Consider the following 19,097-nt stretch of genomic DNA (forward strand, 5'->3'; position numbering starts at 1 on the left):
CTTTATGCACCGGTTTGAGCTTGACCACATTTTATCCAATAAGACCTGGGAAGACAATTTGATTACCTACCATAGGTACATGGATTACACTTTTTTAATCTGAAAAGAGTCTCAACCCAAATTACTACAAGCTATTTCTGAAATCAACACTATGGAGGAAAGAATCCAATTCACACACAACATTAGTATGGAAATTCCTTGATGTTGACATGGCGCTACAAAATAACATCATGACCACTTCTGTATCCACCAAATCTACAGATTGAAATAATTTTCTAAATTTCTTCAGTTTTCAACAAAGTCCCTAAAACAACATGAAAAGAAGAGGCTGAATCCAAGTGTATTTATCTTCTTTATTGTAGACAAGTAACATCCAATAAAACGACCGGCCAGAAGGACAGCATACAGTAACTGACCCTCAAGCATTCCACATGCCACCATTCCAGGATGGAACATCAGTCATGGTGGCATGTGCTACACTTATAAATAAATACACATTCGTTAAAGAAACATGAGACCCAACACAACTTCCCCCTTTACATTTGGAACAAAATAATACATAACATATCAACATCTACTTTGCTTCCCTCGCTGCCATCGTCAGACAGCAAGGGCTCAGCATAGAATCATACGCCGACGAAACCCAGCTCATCCTCTCTCTCACCAAAAACCCCGAAGACACCAGACTCTACTTCCAGCAAGGAATGAGGGACGTCACCGCCTGGATGAAAAGCATCTGCCTGAAGCTCAACTCAGAGAAGACCATGGTCCCATCCTCCGACCTTTCACCTCCGCCTAGGACAACACCTGTGGCCCATGCGCCCTCAGGGCCAGCCCACCCCACCAGACCACTTCTCAGAACGTCTGCATCATCCAAGACTTCTCCCTCACCATGACCTGCCAGATCAACTCTGTTGCCTCCACCAGTTTCAACTGCCTCCGGATCCTCTGCAAGACCTTCAAATGGATCCCCCCGAATGCAGAATAATCTTCCCCCACGCTCCCATAACCAGTAGACTGGACTACAGCAATGCCCTCTACACTGGAATCAACAGAACTCTCCTTCAGAAGCTCCAAACTGTCCAGAACGTCACAGCCAGACTCGTACTTGGAACCCCACATCACGAACACATGACCCAGCACCTACGAGACCTCCACTGGCTCCCTGTCAAGAAGAGCGCAACCTTCAAACTGCTCACCCAAACCTGCAAATCCCTCTACAACATCTGCCCCAAATACCTCAATGAGAGAGTCTCCTTCCACGTACTATGAGGAAGCCTTGCCCTGCTGATCTTGCCCTCACAGAGACCCCCGCATCCGCCGTACCAGAGCAGGAGGAGGAGCTGTGTCCTACGTCACAGCCAAAGCTAGGAACAAGATCCCCATCAACATCAAACACTCTCCCACCCTCCACACCTTCAGGAAGAACCTCAAGAACTGGCTTATCGACTGAACCGGATGTGCACCCCCTCCCATTCCCCCTCCCTCAGCTCTTTGAGACCCTCACAGGTGAGTAGTGCGCTTTATAAATCCCTGATTTACTGATTGATTTGCATGCTTTGCAGAATGTTCAGATGGATCTCAACCAACACCAGAAAGACCATCTATCTGGCCCTCATCTCCAGCCACCTTGACTACGGCAACAACCTCTATGCCAGCATCTCCACCCAGCTCCTCAGAAAACTATTGAGTTTACAAAATTCTGCGGCCAGACTCATCCTAGACCTCACCAAATGAACCTGAGTCACCCCCACCTGAGATATTTCCACTGGCTCCCATCCATTTCAAGAACTGCATGCATGCCTACTAAGCTCTCCACAACCTGGGACCAGTCTACCTCAACCATCGACTGAACTTCCACCAACTCACAAGACACCTGCACTCCTCTTCACTTGCCCTTGCTCATACTCACTGCATCCGTTGCAGCTGAAGCAGTGGCTGCTGCTTCTCCTACATCGCTGCCTTCACCTCCAGCTCCATACAGCCCCCTTGCAGGCAGACGTCACAAAGAGACTGAAGTCTAGGCTCTTTAAAAGAGACAGATTGCCCAGATACCCTGAGGGGTGACAGTGGTGAGCTTTACAAATGCTATTTGATTGATTGGTTGAAAAACAGGATATTTTGCAAAGGGTGGCTGATCAGGCATATTGCAAAGTTTTGGCAAAGCAGTCTCCCAGCTCCCAGCATTCCTAGCAGGAAAGGAAAGAGAATCTGAAAGATTTATTTCAGGGTAAGGAATTTCTCAATAATCAGGATAGCAATTGTCAGGTGTAGGAAGAGGGTGAGAACATGGGTCATTGTCTGGGTTGGGTGGCCAAGGAAAAAAACGATCGAAACCAAATCACAGGCATAAATTATCCAGGAATGGGAGGGATAAAAAGAGACAATGTAAAGATAAGGCAAATATTTTTTAACTATTATGACTCTCTTTACAAGGCGAACATCGGAACATGGGATCTGGCCTTCATGGACCGATTTTTATAGCAAGGGCTCCTTTCGGAGTTAAGGAATATGCCCAATTAGAGCAATGGAGGTCAAAAGGGCCATAAGAGATCTAACCGGGTCGAGAGGCCATTGTCAAAAATGGTATTGGGTAGAGTTTTATAAGTATTTTTGAGATGTAATATCATCCTCTCTGTGTAACTTAACTCTTTCTTGGTTGTTGGCTCAGTGCCATCCTCTTTCAAGACAGGAGTCTTAGCAATTTTTTTAAAGAAAGGGAAGGATAAGACAGCCACATCGTCATATAGGCCTATAACACTCTAAATATGGGTAAGCTGTTTATAAAACTGTTATCTAACTGTACTAATCATTGATTCACCCTGAAAAAATTGGTTGTATTAAAGACTGCAGCCTGAGAGCAAATACTTATTATTTGGCCAAGATTATCGATCTGGTTACGACGGATAATATGCATGCTGCAATAATTCTATTGGACTCAGAGAAGGCGTTCAGACTTGTCCGCTGAGATTTTCTGTTAAAAATTGTGGAGAAATACATCCACTACATTTGTCCTTGATCTCTTGGAATGTCAATGGCCTTGGAGACAAAGTAAAAAGAGGATTGATATTGCAATATCTGAAAAGAAAAGCACCTTCGGTAGTACTTCTGCAGGAAACCACTTGGTAGGGACAGCTTGTAAGGCTCTAGACAGATTGGGCTTTAAATTGATAGTCCACTGCGAATTCTCATCTGGTTCTCAAGGGGTTGGGATCCTGATTAGGAAACAATTCCCACTTATCATCAAACACATGTACACAGAGGAACAGGGCCATTTCGCGGCCATGTCTTGTCAATGGTAGGGACGTTCGATTAACATTGTGACTGTGTATATACCCCCAGCGCTTCACTCGCTGGCATTCCCAGTGCTGAGCGCATTCTTTTCCGACTTCCAGAAGGAGACCTTATACTTGAAGGTGACCTTAATGCAATTCTCAATAACATGTTAGATAGGACACCCCACTGACAACAACACCAAACACATTAACCCCTGGCAGACTTCCTTGACACAATCGGCCAGGTTGTCGTTTGACATTCGCTATTCCCACAAACAAAAAATACACACACCATTCAGGTGCACATAATAGTCTCTCTAGGATTGACTATATACTTACAACGGCGGACAACGTGTGGAAATGTATTGACATGACACATGATCCATGGGGAATATCAGACCACACGAATATGATGGTGAAATTCACACAACATACCTCTACTCACAATCGTATTTTCCTGATATATCCAAGCTACCTCAAAAATCCAAAGATCAGGAAGGGCCTAACCGTAACCACAAAGCACTATTTCAATGAAAACAAATCCTCAGTTACTTCTCCCCTTACACTATTGGAAAGATAAAAAACATTCTCAGCTCACAGGCCATATCCCTCATTACAAACCGCAAGAGAGAAAAGGTAAGACTCGTATCAACACTTGAGCAGAATTTGAAAGACTTAGAATCAGTGCATTCACAGGACCCCTCTGACTCGAACACATGCCAGCTTCATCTTAAAAAAACAAGAATTTAAGGTATATTGATGGCAAGACGCCAAAACTCAATTAACAACTACGCTTCACACAATTTACGAAACAGGGGATAAGGCGGGCAAGCTCTTGGTGTGGCTAGATCAGCTTGATTGAGCAAGTCGTTGGGTCGTAGAACTCCAAAACCCTCTGGGAAAAATAGTAACAGAACCCCAAGTGATAGTAGACAAGTTGGCACTTCAGTATACAGACATCTATACACCCACAACCACAATTCAACAGGAGAACGCAGCAGCGTTCCTACGAGACATACAACTCCCCAGGCTCACGGAAGAAGACACGTCGTTGTTGGAAACGGAATTCACCACCTATGAACTAACAACAGCGATAGGGGACATACAATATGAGAATATGCTGGGCCCGAACAGCATTCCGATAGAATTATATAAACAAAATGGGACAGCAATTACCCCACACCTATTAAATGTGTACAAAGCAAGCCTAGAATTGGGACAACACCCCAGAGATCAGAAGACGGTCACAGTGGTGGTTATACACAAGCAGAGAAAGCTTGCCCGGGAAAGCACCTCCAAGCGGCCCAACTCCCTAATTATTGCTGAAGTTAAGATTCTGGCCAAGATATTGGCCAATAGACTGGCGCCCTGCCTAGCTAAGTTAATACACCTGGACCAGTCTGGATTCATGCCGGGCAGAAGCACAGCCCTAAACCTGCGTAGACTACATAACGTACTGGGGCACAAACATACGATACAGGAAAAGGCAGGTATTTTGACGTTAAACACCCGCATGGCATTCAACACAGTTGAATGGCCTTTCATGTTTGCGGTTCTTGAGCGACTGGGATTTGGGCCCAAGTTTTGCTCCTGGGTAAGATTACTATACACACACACTCTTGCACAGGTAGTAGCAAATGGTTGTATATCCAAAGAAGTTTCCGCTGGTATGCGGCACCAGACAGGGTTATCTGCTGTCACCGCTCCTGTTTGCACTCGTGCTGGAACTACTAGTCTAATGGATCAGACGAAACCCGATCATCCGGGGACCCCACTGGACCAAGGGTTGGGAAGACTGCATATCCCTATAAGCTGAAGACATCCTCCTGTATATGGCATTCCCTGATCGTTCACTGAATGAGATTCTGAATATCTGTGACTCCTACGGGAATCACTCTGGTTATACGGGTAAATGGACCAAATCAATACTATATGTATTGGTAGGCTCACCGCTGAAACTGCCTAAGGGATGAGCAGTTTAAATTGTTTAGGACAATTCCAAATACTTGGGAATTCACGTCACAGCAGATCCAGAGGACTTTATGGCTCTAAACCTACTGGAACCCCTAAAAAGATTAATAAAAGACACAAAGCATTGGTAGGCTTTACCATAAATACTTCTGGGGAGAGCAGTGCTCTTTAAAATGATGGTACTCCCTCAGTTCCTCTATGCTTTACATAACACCCCATTCCTAGTCTCTCCGTCCTATTTCCTCTCAATCAAAACAGAAGTGACCAAACTTCTGTGGAATCAGAAACCAGCCAGAATAGCAATGACCATATTATAAAAACCATATCCCTATATGCTGACGACATCCCCTGTATATGGCATCCCCCGATCGCTCACTGAACGAGATTCTGAATATCTGTGACTCCTATGGGAATCACTCTGGTTATACGATTAACTGGACCAAATGAATACTATATGTAGTGGTAGGCTCACCGCTGAAACTGCCTAGGAGATGTGCAGTTAAAATTGATTAGGACAATTTCAAATACATGGGAATTCATGTCACTGCAGATCCAGAGGGATTCATGGTTCTAAACCTATTAGAACCCCTAAAAAGATTAATAAAAGACACAAAGCATTGGCAGGCTTTACCATAGACACCTCTGGGGAGAGCAGCGCTCTTTAAAAAGATGGTGTTCCCTCGGTTCCTCTATGCTTTACATAACTCCCCAATCCTAGTCCCCCTGTCCTATTTTCACTCAATGGAAACAGAAGTGACCAAACGTCTGTGAAATGGGAAACCAGCCAGAATAGCAATGACCAAATTAGTCAGGACCTGGTATGATGGAGGCATAGTACCCCCCAATATACAAATGTACTACTGGGCATCCCAAAGGTCAGTAATAAACCAATGGGTTCATGTTCAACAAACAGACCCAGCTTTTCGCCTGATAGATTGGTCCTGAGTCCAGAGGGGCTCAACATGGCACTGTACAACACCGGTATGCGAAGGAGGCACTACAGGTCCAGAGCAGGCTCTGCCCAGAAAAGCTGGTCAACCCCCTGCCACCTCTCAACCTTGAGGTCAAAAACTGCTAAAACTAGCGTGTTTTGAGAAGGGAATTCCCCTCTCACACATAGATAAACACTTTAGGGCGTGTATACACATAGTCTGAATTACACACCCACTAGTTTAATTACACTCACCTTTTAATATAGGTTCTGAAGAAAGCCAGCATATACATAAGGCACTGGCTGAAACATGTTGACCCACCACCGGATGTGGGAGGTCGTAACTCGCCTCTAACATCCAACAGCCTTATTTTTAACCACTGACGGAGGCCCAGGTATTAAAGTTTAATTTACCCTTGGGTACTGGGACCCCTGCCAAGCCGTTTTAACATCACTTTCATAGCACTCTTCACTGCACACTCAGCAACATACCTGCTCCGCTGTAATCAGGCGTTGAAGCACACCCGGGACACGCTAGGTGTCACTGGGTGGGCCCGATGATGAAACATGCCACCAACTGGGTTGGTGGGTGAGGGCTTCATGAACACACTCACCAGGTGTTCCTACCCCATGACGAAACATACTAGAGTCCTTTAAATTTCGTAATACATGAGCTAGTCTCCTTTTGATTAAATCATATATAACCCCAGGGATAAGGACTAGCTTTCTGGTCCTCTCACTCCCTCTTGATAACGCATACTGTACAACACTAATCATAAGGTGGCCTTACAGGGTCTGAAAAAACACACGATTCAGCTCTGGCATATAGTGCAACAAAAAGATGGGGTGGAACAATGTATTCACGCAGGCAACACCCCTGTGGGATATGGGAAAGTTAGGTACATTGCATAACTCCAAAGAATTCCAGCAATGGGACGCTATAGGTATTTCAAAGATAAGAGATCTCTGGGACGAGTGGAAAGTACTCCTGTTCACTCACCTCCAAGACCAATACGAGATGGCACCTACGGAATGATTCCGTTATTTCCAGATCACGCATGCTTTAGAAGCTGCCATCCCTCCGGACACTACCCTCCCTGACAGGCTCCTCACTGACCATATGATCAAAAACGCCACGTCCTTAATATACCGTAAAATAATAAACAATCACCCTGACCCCACACAGTCTCTCCGGGGGAAATGGCAGAAAGAGTTGGGAGACCTACAGGAGAAGGACTGGCAGGAGGCATTAGCAAGGAGTTAGCTTAGTGCAACTAAAGGTGCTCCATAGGATATACTATACAAGACCAACACTGTGCAAAATAGGTAAGACTGACAGTCCCCATTGCCTCCGCCAATGAGAAGAAATAGGGACATTTTATCACACAATGTGGGAATGCCCAGCAATAGCGGCATACTGCGAGAAGGTTATGTCTACAATAACTCGACTCGGTGGTGCCCCTTTACCACCAGAACCTAAACGATGTCTATTGAACATATGGAAGCAACAGACCTTAACAGACCATAACACTACAGCGCAAAAATGGGAGTCGCTGGGTATGATAATGGTGAAACGCAACATAGCCAGATTGTGGGAGGCTCAGAACACTCCTTTGATTCGAAACTGGAGCTCAGACATGGATTGAATGAGCCCCGGATCCTAAGAAGGAAGTCAAGAACTTGGGGGTATGGATGGACTCCTCCCTTAGTTTTTGTATTCACACCAAAAAAGTGGCAGGCACATGTTTCGGCCTTTTACGAGGTCTTAAACCCATCCTGAAATACTTTGATCAATGGACTCACCAGCTGATAGTCCAGTCGACTATTCTTTTGCGTCTGGACTATGCTAGTTCCTTGTTATTGGGGGCTAACCAAGCTGAGATCATCCGGATGCAGCGTATCCAAAACACGGCGGCCAGATTGTTAGTAGGACTGCCACGGTTCCGTCCTATCGCCCACACCATCCGAAGACTTCACTGGCTCCCTATGGCGGAGTGTATATAATTTAAGGCGCAATGTCTTTCTTTTAAGACTTTGAAACTTGCCACACCTAACCTGCTCTGCAATTTGCTAACCCCGTATGTTCCATCCCGTGCACTGCATTCTCTGGGGCAGCACTTGGTCGCTGTTCCCCGGGTGAAGCGTTGTCGAGCGGGAGGACGCTCCTTCCACTATCAGGCAGCCAAATTGTGGAACTCTATGCCGGTCCATATACGGGGACTGGAGGGTCTGCTGGAGTTCAGGAAGGCTATTAAACACACCTTTTTTCTCTAATAGGACGCCCCTTTGCTGGGGCAGCTGAGTGCTATAATAGCTTTTATAACATAATATAACATAACATAACATGACTCACAAGTTAGATAGCCAAATTGTATGAGAATATGTCAGCTCAAACAATAATAAATAATTAAAGTGGTGGGACGATGTCATAGCTGCCTCTTATCCCTAACCCAATTCGCCCTGCTTATAGAACCCCTGGTTCAATATATTTGGCCACACAATGGTATTCACCCCCATTTCCGGGAGTAGAAAAATAAAATTATATGTGAATGATGATGTCCTGTTTTTCCTCCCGGAAAGGGAGAATATTGAGACAGCGCTGCCAGCGATCCAGAGGTCTACAAAACTGGAGGGGTATGACATTAATGAAATCAAGACTGAGTTTTTGTCCTTGAATGTCTTACACTTGGATGTCAGGTGTAATTACTGTTCCCAACCCAATGCAGACACCCTTGAACTATAGTGGAAGGGTGTCTGCATTGTTGGTAGGATTTTCCATGCACAAAAACAATCCATGGAGGCATTTTCCTTTTTCTATATGTGCTGTAGAGTGCAGCACACATGTTAAGAGGAAAGAATTAGTGGTAACAGAAAAATGTCTTCTCATTATGCCTGCTCATTGGAGGAGTATGGTTTTGTCTTTGCCTCAGGTTTACGTGATTTTGTAAATCTGGGGCACCATCAAAATCCATGGGTGCTCCGTGGGAACACCCACAGCAACACCTGTGGAATGCGTACTTGGCCTCAGAGCAATCACTAAGAGGTCTGCTCCAACAGCACATTAAAAAAATGATCAAAATTAACAAAGCAACTGTGGCTGACCGAGGTTTCGCACTATAAATTTCAATATTTGGGAAGTCAGTATGACGTTGTGCACATTAACATCCGGAGCTGGCCACAAGTAGCTCCACTGTCAAGACAGAAATCAAATTTTTAAAGCAGAGGATGGTGCACCAAAATTTAGTAGTCCAAACAGGCTGTTGAATTTTTCAAAAAAGTCCTTTATTATTTTCAATCTTTAAAAAGGCCATCAGCCAACGCGTTTCGTTCCGTACGAACTTCGTCAGGGCTGTAAGAGCACAGATAAAAACACTCAGTATATGGACATACAAAGACATAACACAGTCATATATATATATACACAAATATATACAAAATATTTACATAGACAAAAAAATATATATACAAATCTGAAAAACGTCTGATATTACATTATTGTACAAACAGTATCCATATGATTAAACCGAGATAGGAATCCCTGAAGAAAGGAGGAAAGGAAGAAAGAGAGAAAAAGTAACAATCATATTGTGATATCTCAAAGTTACTAGTTAGAGAGAGATATCTATAAGCTAGAGAACAAGAGAGAAAGGGAAGATACATAATAGTAGAAGTAGAAAAGTCAAAAGGTCAAGAAAATGAGAAAATGAATAAAAAAAATATATAGACCACAGTTATTGGGAGACGTGGGAGAAAAACTCATAGAATTCTCATCCCCTTTCCTTTGGACCATTCTTATTACGGGGCCCAATCTGTTTATGGCCACCCAAAAGAACATATTGCTCAATCATATTCATTAATATTACATAAAGAGGGTCTAACTGCAAGGGAGCATCAAAAATAACCAAACACAGATTGCAAAAGTGGTAATACCTCACACTCACCTAGAGAAACAAGCCTGGTGACAAATGAGGCTACCAAGCGTAGTATATATGGATTATGACCTCCACGTCAAGATCTCCCAATATATGGATGAGACGTATTGTGAAGAATTCCTTAACGCTATTGAGCGTCACCGGGCAGGAGACTTTATTCCGGACACGAAAGGACCATGTATCTATGTAGAGAAAATATATACGTTGATACATAATGTGTCTTAAACTCCCTGAAGAGGTTACTCTGACACATTATACCTAGAGGCCGAACCCAGAAATGAACTATAACGTACACCATATAGTTCCCGGGTCAGTCTTAAAGAAATTGACAAGCGTGAAAAACATATTTTGACCACATGTGTCATAGTACTGCTGTGAGGAGAGAGAACATGCTCACCAATTCAAGTAGCAAAGTAGGCCAAGTTCCAATGCTGTACCAGGTGTGGATCAGTGGAACTGCTATTGAAACCCGAAAGGAATGGAAAAATTAATATAGACGGAGGATAAGGGACATGTAGAGAATTTGATAAAGGGGAACATAAACAATGTGACGCTCAGAGACGGTATAATGACCGTAAAAACCAAGGTTCAATACTCAGATACGCTATGAAGTAAACATATTGTTCAACAAATAAAGTCTCTAACCCACCTAGTTGAGTTCGGATGTCATCCCTCATCAACTTATAGAAAAGCACATAAAGAGCTGGCATAAATAGGGGGTGGAAACTATTAGGAGAGATAAATACTTATTAGCAAATTAATAACAGTGATACCACCAATACCTATCAGTAAATTTTATAAATGTTTTTTATATATATACGTGTGAACAAAAAATACCTGTAAATTTTAAACACTCGCAGTGGTCAAGGACATGGGTAAAGACCTGAACCACTAGTAATAATCTCCCCAAGAGAACGGATCGTAATCTCTGTAAAAAATAATAAGAGAAACGTTTTCAATATTCACTTCACAGTAGCACTATCTATATTTGTTAACCTTGCACCTAGAATTATATACAGTTTAATTATAAACAAAGGAGATGACAAATATCTCAATACATGCAAACGCTAAAATAAGAGGTCTCCCGTCTATTGAGGGCGAAGGTACCAACCACCTAGATATCGTAATATTAAATCAAGATATTTCGCATTGTTGTGCTTAAGTGGTCGTAATTGATGTCACATTACATTTAACCTGCATAGCGTCTATATATCCCCATAAAATAACCATCATTCATTAGTGAATAAGAGTGTTCCATTCCTAATGCATAGCGTCTAAATATCCCTATAAAGTAACCATCATTCATTAGAGAATAAGAGTGTTCCATTCCTAATGCATAGCGTCTATATATCCCTATAAAGTAACCATCATTCATTAGAGAATAAGAGTGTTCCATTCCTAATGCATAGCGTCTATATATCCCTATAAAGTAATCATCATTCATTAGTGAATAAGAGTGTTCCATTCCTAATGCATAGCGTCTATATATCCCCATAAAATAACCATCATTCATTAGTGAATAAGAGTGTTCCATTCCTAATGCATAGCGTCTATATATCCCTATAAAGTAACCATCATTCATTAGAGAATAAGAGTGTTCCATTCCTAATGCATAGCGTCTATATATCCCTATAAAGTAACCATCATTCATTAGAGAATAAGAGTATTCCATTCCTAATGCATAGCGTCTATATATCCCTATAAAGTAACCATCATTCATTAGAGAATAAGAGTGTTCCATTCCTAATGCATAGCGTCTATATATCCCTATAAAGTAACCATCATTCATTAGAGAATAAGAGTATTCCATTCCTAATGCATAGCGTCTATATATCCCTATAAAGTAACCATCATTCATTAGAGAATAAGAGTGTTCCATTCCTAATGCATAGCGTCTATATATCCCTATAAAGTAACCATCATTCATTAGAGAATAAGAGTGTTCCATTCCTAATGCATAGCGTCTATATATCCCTATAAAGTAACCATCATTCATTAGAGAATAAGAGTGTTCCATTCCTAATGCATAGCGTCTATATATCCCTATAAAGTAACCATCATTCATTAGAGAATAAGAGTGTTCCATTCCTAATGCATAGCGTCTATATATCCCTATAAAGTAACCATCATTCATTAGAGAATAAGAGTGTTCCATTCCTAATGCATAGCGTCTATATATCCCTATAAAGTAACCATCATTCATTAGAGAATAAGAGTGTTCCATTCCTAATGCATAGCGTCTATATATCCCTATAAAGTAACCATCATTCATTAGAGAATAAGAGTGTTCCATTCCTAATCACAAATCGGATCTCTCAAAAGTATATCGCAGAGAGACAGAAGTGAACAAATAGTTATCATAGGGCCAAAATCGCGGAACTGCTGCACTACTAGCATGAGGCCCTCCCAGAAAGATTATCAGCAGCAGTCTGTAGTGTCCTGCTAGGACACAGTCTAGTTGTTCTGTGTGTAACCCTACACTAAACACCCACCCACCACAGACGTCACTGGGTCAGGTGACGCTGGTAATAAAAGAGCCAGAGCGCACGTGCTCGTGGCCAGATCTGCTATCCCTAACTGGTGTCCTGTGTCATGCTTTCCTACACCATGTGGGCCTAAGGCCCAACACTACATTGGCGACGAGGCCGGTAGTGAAGCCACGCGTGCCACTGCTATACATCCTGGTAAAAGGGGGAGAGAGCTGCCCGCCTGCAGGGCACCCCCTGTAGCAGGGCGCAGCGCGCCGAGAAGCCGGTGGGCACGTCGGAGCCCCACAGCCTGCAGCGACCGGAGGCCCACCGCACCAGCCTTGGAGGACGAGCCGTCCGGAGCCTACCCGCGTCGGCCGCCACCATCCAGCTCCACCAGGAGGAGCGGACCGCCCAGTGCCCACCTGAGACGGCCGCGAAGCAGAGACCCCCACCGGAGAGGTGCACCGGTCGGACGGAGCCCACCCGCCGCGACCGCAGCCCAGGACCTGGCCCGTTGGCCGAAGGTGAGCCGGGAGCGGGAGGTGACTCCCCCGGAAGACTGTGCACCAAAGCGGAGCCCACCCGCTATAAACATAAACTGTGCCCCAAACTGTGCGAGGGGTGCCCGCCATTGTCCCTGCATCAAAGCAAGACTCGCGGAGCCCACCCGTGGCCTGCCTGCAGCACTCCCCGCCGCGCGGTGTGTGAAGCGCGGCAGGCGGGGAGAGTGAAAGCACTGAAGCGGAGCCTACCCGCTGCGATCCCTGACTGTGCCCGTGGTGTGCAAAGGAAAAACGCCCGCAGCGTACTACCACGAAGCGGAGCCCACCCGCGGGACATGGTGCTTTGCCGCAAATAAACGTTCAACAAAGCAGCGCCGGCGGAGCCCACCCGCGGCCTGCCTGGATCACCCCCCGCCCCGCGCAGCATTTGAAAAGGAGCTGCCGCGGGCGGGGAGAGAAAAGCCAAAGACCCAGTGCCGCCGGATCAAGCGGAGCTCACCCACGGTACAAGCTGCCCCATCCGTTCAGACATAGCCCCCAGCCGGAGAGCTGCAGAGTTTTAAAAATACAAAAGCGGAGCCCACCCGCAGCGACAGTGTCCAGTACCCGCAACTGCTGCACACACACTGTCCCCCGCAGCCTATTAACTGTGGAGCTGCGACAGCGGCGAGAGGACACAGACTGCAGCCGTTCAAAGCGGCAAGCACTCATTGAAGTCGGCTTTTCCTCCGCCCAGCGCAGCGTGTGAGCTGAGGTGCTGCGGCGACCGGGCGGAGGTGAGCAGGGGGATTACTGCAGGGCAGGGAGGCTTTCGGTCCAATGCCCGCTGCAGGTGAAACCCCCCAGCCAAATGGCAGACTGCATGACCCCGAGGGAAATGGGAAGAGACTGCCCGCAGCGATCAGAGTCACCCCCCTCCCCCAAAGCCGGTGAACACTTTGACTGCTGCGAGGGCCCGGAGAAAGTAACCGGGACACTCACCATGAGTAAGGAAGCAGCCCTCTGGTGCCAGTCTGGTCTCTCAACACCCCAGCACGGCGAGTGCAGCATGAGGCAGGACAGAAGCAGTTCTCCACGGGTCCCAGCAAGCTGCGAGACACCGAGGAAAGCATAGATCACTGCCACCCAGTGGCCAAAAGCAAAAGTGCACCTGCGTCAGGAGAAATAAAACAAGCCTTAAGCCAACCACCTACAGACTGCAACCTACAACAAGCCCGCAGCAACACAGTGCCCGCGGAGTGCAGCTCCACAAGCCGAAAGACTCCCGGCGAGACACAAAACAAGCATTGCACAAACCCACGATGGGCCAACAGCAGCACCAAGGGGCCTCAGACTGAGTAACGCCCCAAGGAAAGCATCTAAACTCCCGCAGCAAGTAAGTGCGCAACCACGCAGAAGACACCCACACACACCAGCAAAGGGTCTGCAGATGCCACTTCCAGTGCGACGTGGGAAAGAGGCACGAACGCCTCACCAAGCATCCAAGCACTGACAGAACGTCTGGTGGAAACGACTGCCAAGCACTGGGAGAACGTCCAGGGAAACGACTGCCGAGATCAAACGACGGAGAGCGCAGCGACGCCTTGTGGCCACAGGTGTTCACCGCAGCATCAACCACTCCCGCCAACGGTCCAAAGCAGCAAGTCCCTGACAACAGCCAAAGCAGCAAGTACCCAACGACTCGCAACGAGCGTCCAAGAATTCCACACCCGCACAACAGGACCGCCCAGCACTGCGCCGGAACGTGCCAGGAATCAGGAGCGCCAGCGTGACGCTACACAGCGACACGCCAACGCCACGGGACAGCACACAAAGGTCCCCAACAGAGACAGCGATGTCTTGCAGCAACCGGAGCGCCATCGTCAGCACGCATGGCAGCATGCACCAGAGTTGCACCAGGAGCGGTGACGCAACCCTCCTCCGCACAGACAAAGCGCGCCAACGCGAAAACACCGTGACGGTGAATAGCGACCACAAAGAAAATAGCACAGCATGACAACTCATGCCCAAGATGAAAACCGACCACCCGGTCTGGTCACCAAGGAAAGAAAAGCAACAACAGAGAAGATACGACGACAGGTCTAGTCACCAAGCCAAGTGAAGACAGTGTCCTACCACATGGACAAGACCACGGGGACGACATGTAGAGGGCCCGCTACATGGAGAATCCTGGTTAGCATGAGAAAGCAAGAAAGAAGACCGGACCGCGTCGAGGAAGTGAACGGAGAGGAAGAATGAAGTAACACAACATCACTCCACAGAGGAGGAGAGAGAACCACAGCACACAGGAACATCGGTGCTGTCCAAGGAGCATCGCAACAGTCAGCACACAGGAACATCGGTGCTGGCCAAGGAACATCGCAACATCCGTGTGGATCCCAGTAATCCCTACAACCTGCATTCGAGGAGACCAACCACTGAAGAACTGCATGGGTGCCCCGTGAACCTGAAGCTTACCGAAGCAGAGCATACCCGAGCACTAGACAATCCACCCTTGTGGACTACACAAGACTCGACTGTGGCCATGTTCGAAGTTCGGCAGCGACCCGTACAGCCCACGCGATCAAGTGGCGGTCCAGGGGACAAGGGCCTCGGCCGCATATCCTGTGAGAGAGGAATCCGGATGGGAGAGGTGCAGCGGCGGCAGCTCCACGAGAGGCAACAGGAAGCATGAAGGCCCCAGGTAAACACCTGGCACCGAGAAACGGTCTGTTGAAGACACTGAACCCATGTCCTAACGGCAAGACCATCCTGGCGGATGACATCAACACCCCCGAGGACATCATGAGAGACTTGGCGGTGAGTCCATTGGCAGTTCTGCAGCGACGCCTTTGCGCGGCTCATGCGAAGCCCGCACGGCCCACCCGGTCCCATCGTGTCCGGCAAGAGGGTCCTCCCAGCGTCTCTAGTGAGAGAAGAGTCCAAGCAGGAGAGGCCAGTCTTCGAGGCTCCAGTGAGAGAGGAGTCTGGCAAGGAAGGCAAGTCGGAAGTTACTTGGCCGGACGGAGATGTGAAGGCATCAAGATCAGCAAATCCAAAGAAAGACCCCTCGTGACATAGTCATCTCCTACAACCAACAAGCGTTGTCATCCACTGGACTTGGAACACCTGCGAGACCCCTCAACGGTCACACCCATCCTGCTCTCAATGCTCCAAGTGATGAACACTGTATATAAGCGTCAACACAGCAAGACACAGATGATCTGAAGTACACCGCCGAGGTGAAGCTCATCTGATTGACTTTGTAGTTTTGGAACTTTCAACATTCTCCCAGCTGATCGCCTGAAGAGGATCTGTTGGGGCTATCAAATGTTATTGTTCTGTTTTTCTTGCAGGTCGGACATTCGCTTTTCCTTTCATTAAAGTTTGGGAGGAATGTAGTGTCCTGCTAGGACACAGTCTAGTTGTTCTGTGTGTAACCCTACACTAAACACCCACCCACCACAGACGTCACTGGGTCAGGTGACGCTGGTAATAAAAGAGCCAGAGCGCACGTGCTCGTGGCCAGATCTACGATCCCCTAACTGGTGTCCTGTGTCATGCTTTACTCCACCATGTGGGCCTAGGGCCCCAACACTACACAGTCATCTTACCCGTAAATGCCGAGTCCGAATCTCCAAACCCGTTTTCTTCAAACAACCCGCCATAACCATCACGCCGGTTAAAAATAGGATAAAATTACCCATAATTCACCCAAAGCGAGTCACGTGATGATTAGGCACCAGAAATAAACATAGGGCATTTAAACGGGCGCCATGTTTAAATGTAATTCGAAAGCTCCTTATAAAGCACAATTAGAATAGCAAACAAGGATGTAAGTGCAACAAATCAATTCTTATCAACATAATTTCGTCATCACATAGAAATAAATATACACAAAAACAAGTCTAGGGAAAAACGGCAAAGTAATTACAAATAAATTCATTGCACAAAAAAGGTTTGCCGGAAGGCAGGATTGAACCTGGGACCTTTGGATCTAAGAGCTAGCTCTCTTCCAACTGAGCTACTGCAACCTGCTACTCACGTCCAGTAAAGTAAAGGAATATGTCGGTTTCGAGTTACCAAAGCAGTTATGACTTTTTCACTACCCGGACACCACTGGTTTCACGCAAATCAATTATTGTCAGCATAGTTTCGTCAGCACAATAAGATAAATAAACAGAAAAGCAAGTCTAGGGAAGAACGACAAAATAATTACATAAACAAATAATTGCACACAAAATATATGTACCAAAAGTCAGGATTGAACCAAAGACCTTCGGATCTATAAGTTATCTCTCTTCCAGTTGAGCTATTGTAACCTGCTCCTCACGTCAAGACAAATAAATATGTTAGTCTCGAACTACTGAGGTAAATATACCTCTTTGACTATCCCGACAACACCCGATTTCTCACAGGGTTATCTCAGAATATTAAGTAGTACGATAATCCAATTGCTGTCCCATTGAGAATTAGAATTAGTGTAATAGTTGTAATGGAAGAGAGAAGAAAATGAAAAACAGAGAAAAAGAGAAAAAAGAGAGAAGAGAGAAAACCAAATAACATAATAGAAGGAAATAAATTACTCAAAATCCAAACATGTATTCCCTGGCAAACATATATATGTGTACTATACATTTGGGGGGGGGGAAAGGTACTCAATATGGGTTTATTCATGAGTGATGGGCTCCATTTCATTGTGGCTATTTACAGTACAGAACATGATGGAAACATGAATTATTATAATCATTACAGGACATGATGGAAACATGAGTTATAACAGTCATTGCAAGATCGGACATGAGTTTCCAAAGAGAATCTGATGTAAAGATATCGGGTCCGCCTATGGGGACAGATTTTCCAACAATCATTAAACATGTACATTTCTCATTTTTCTAACCAAGAAAGAAGTGCATCTCCCCATCGGTATTGTGTCCAAGCTCAATTGCCCTAAGGGTACATATCCACCTGGATTCTCTTTGTCTCAGGAGGAGCTCCCTATTACCACCTCTCAGAGGGGCTGGGACATGATCAATGCCATGAAACCAAAAAGATAGATCATCTGGATGTTCCTTCATATAATGTTCAGTAATCGGGTATCTAGAGTCTTTAGTTTTGATAGCACGTCTGTGTTCCTGCATTCTCACTTTTAAACAACGAATCGTGCTCCCAACATAAATAATCCCACACCTGCACCCCAGTACATAAACTACATGTGTGGTATTGCAATTCATGAAATGGTCAATGTTGTAAATTTTGTCCGTGTTGTAACTGAAACTGTGCATTTTGTTCTTACCCATCGGACAGACACTACATGACCCACAGGTGTAAAAACCTTTTGGTTTCGGCGGGAACCAGTTCCCATCATTCTTTGTGGTTGTCACGTAACTCGGACATAAAGTGTTCCTTAGTGTTTTACCCCTCCTGTATGTTATAGAGGGTTTGTTGTCAACGTACTCCTTTAAACCAGGTATATCAGTCAATAGATACCAGTGTTTGCGAAATACGTTAAAGATGTCTCCACTGTGTCTGTTATATTGAGTAATAAATCTGGCCTTTTGGTTCCCACTGTCTCTTTTCAGTTTATCTTGAAGTGTTACTTCCCTAGGGATATTATGAATTCTTTTTTCAGCCTTTTCCAGAATGGAACGCTCATACCCTCTTCTAGAGAACCTTTCAACAGTGTCCTTGATATGAGTATTGAACGTCACCTCTTCACTACAGTTACGCCTAATTCTGGTCATTTCCCCAAAGGGGATATTGTTTACCACTGATTTAGGGTGTGCACTAGTGGCGTGAAGTACCGCATTACATGCAGTATCTTTTCTGTAAAGAGTGCTTTCTATTTTGCCCGATTTGACATAGAATTGAATGTCAAGAAAATTGATACGATTCAGATGATAGGTCATAGTGAATTTGACATTATAGGTGTTATTATTGAGAAAGGTGACATATTGGTCCAGACCATAAACAAATCACGTCATCTATATACCTCCCCCAGTATACGATGTTGTTGATCCAGGGGGAGGCACTTC

General features: G+C 45.5%; 1 protein-coding gene across 3 annotated transcripts in view; it reads right to left on the reverse strand.

Moving 5' to 3' along the window:
* The window catches only part of LOC144822040 (scavenger receptor cysteine-rich domain-containing group B protein-like), a 346,782-nt gene that overhangs the window by 90,744 nt on the left and 236,941 nt on the right, over nt 1-19,097 (reverse strand). Inside the window, exon 5 of one of the 3 annotated variants that reach the window (XM_078679108.1) lies at nt 10,939-11,037. The exons of the other annotated variants lie outside the window; for them this stretch is intronic. Coding sequence (XP_078535234.1) covers nt 10,973-11,037 — 65 coding nt within the window. The 3' untranslated portion in view covers nt 10,939-10,972. Of the gene's footprint in view, nt 1-10,938; nt 11,038-19,097 lie in introns of those variants that run through there. 3 annotated transcript variants of the gene reach the window in all.

Source organism: Lissotriton helveticus, chromosome 3_1 (genome assembly GCF_964261635.1).
Source record: "Lissotriton helveticus chromosome 3_1, aLisHel1.1, whole genome shotgun sequence".
Lineage (NCBI taxonomy): Eukaryota > Metazoa > Chordata > Amphibia > Caudata > Salamandridae > Lissotriton > Lissotriton helveticus.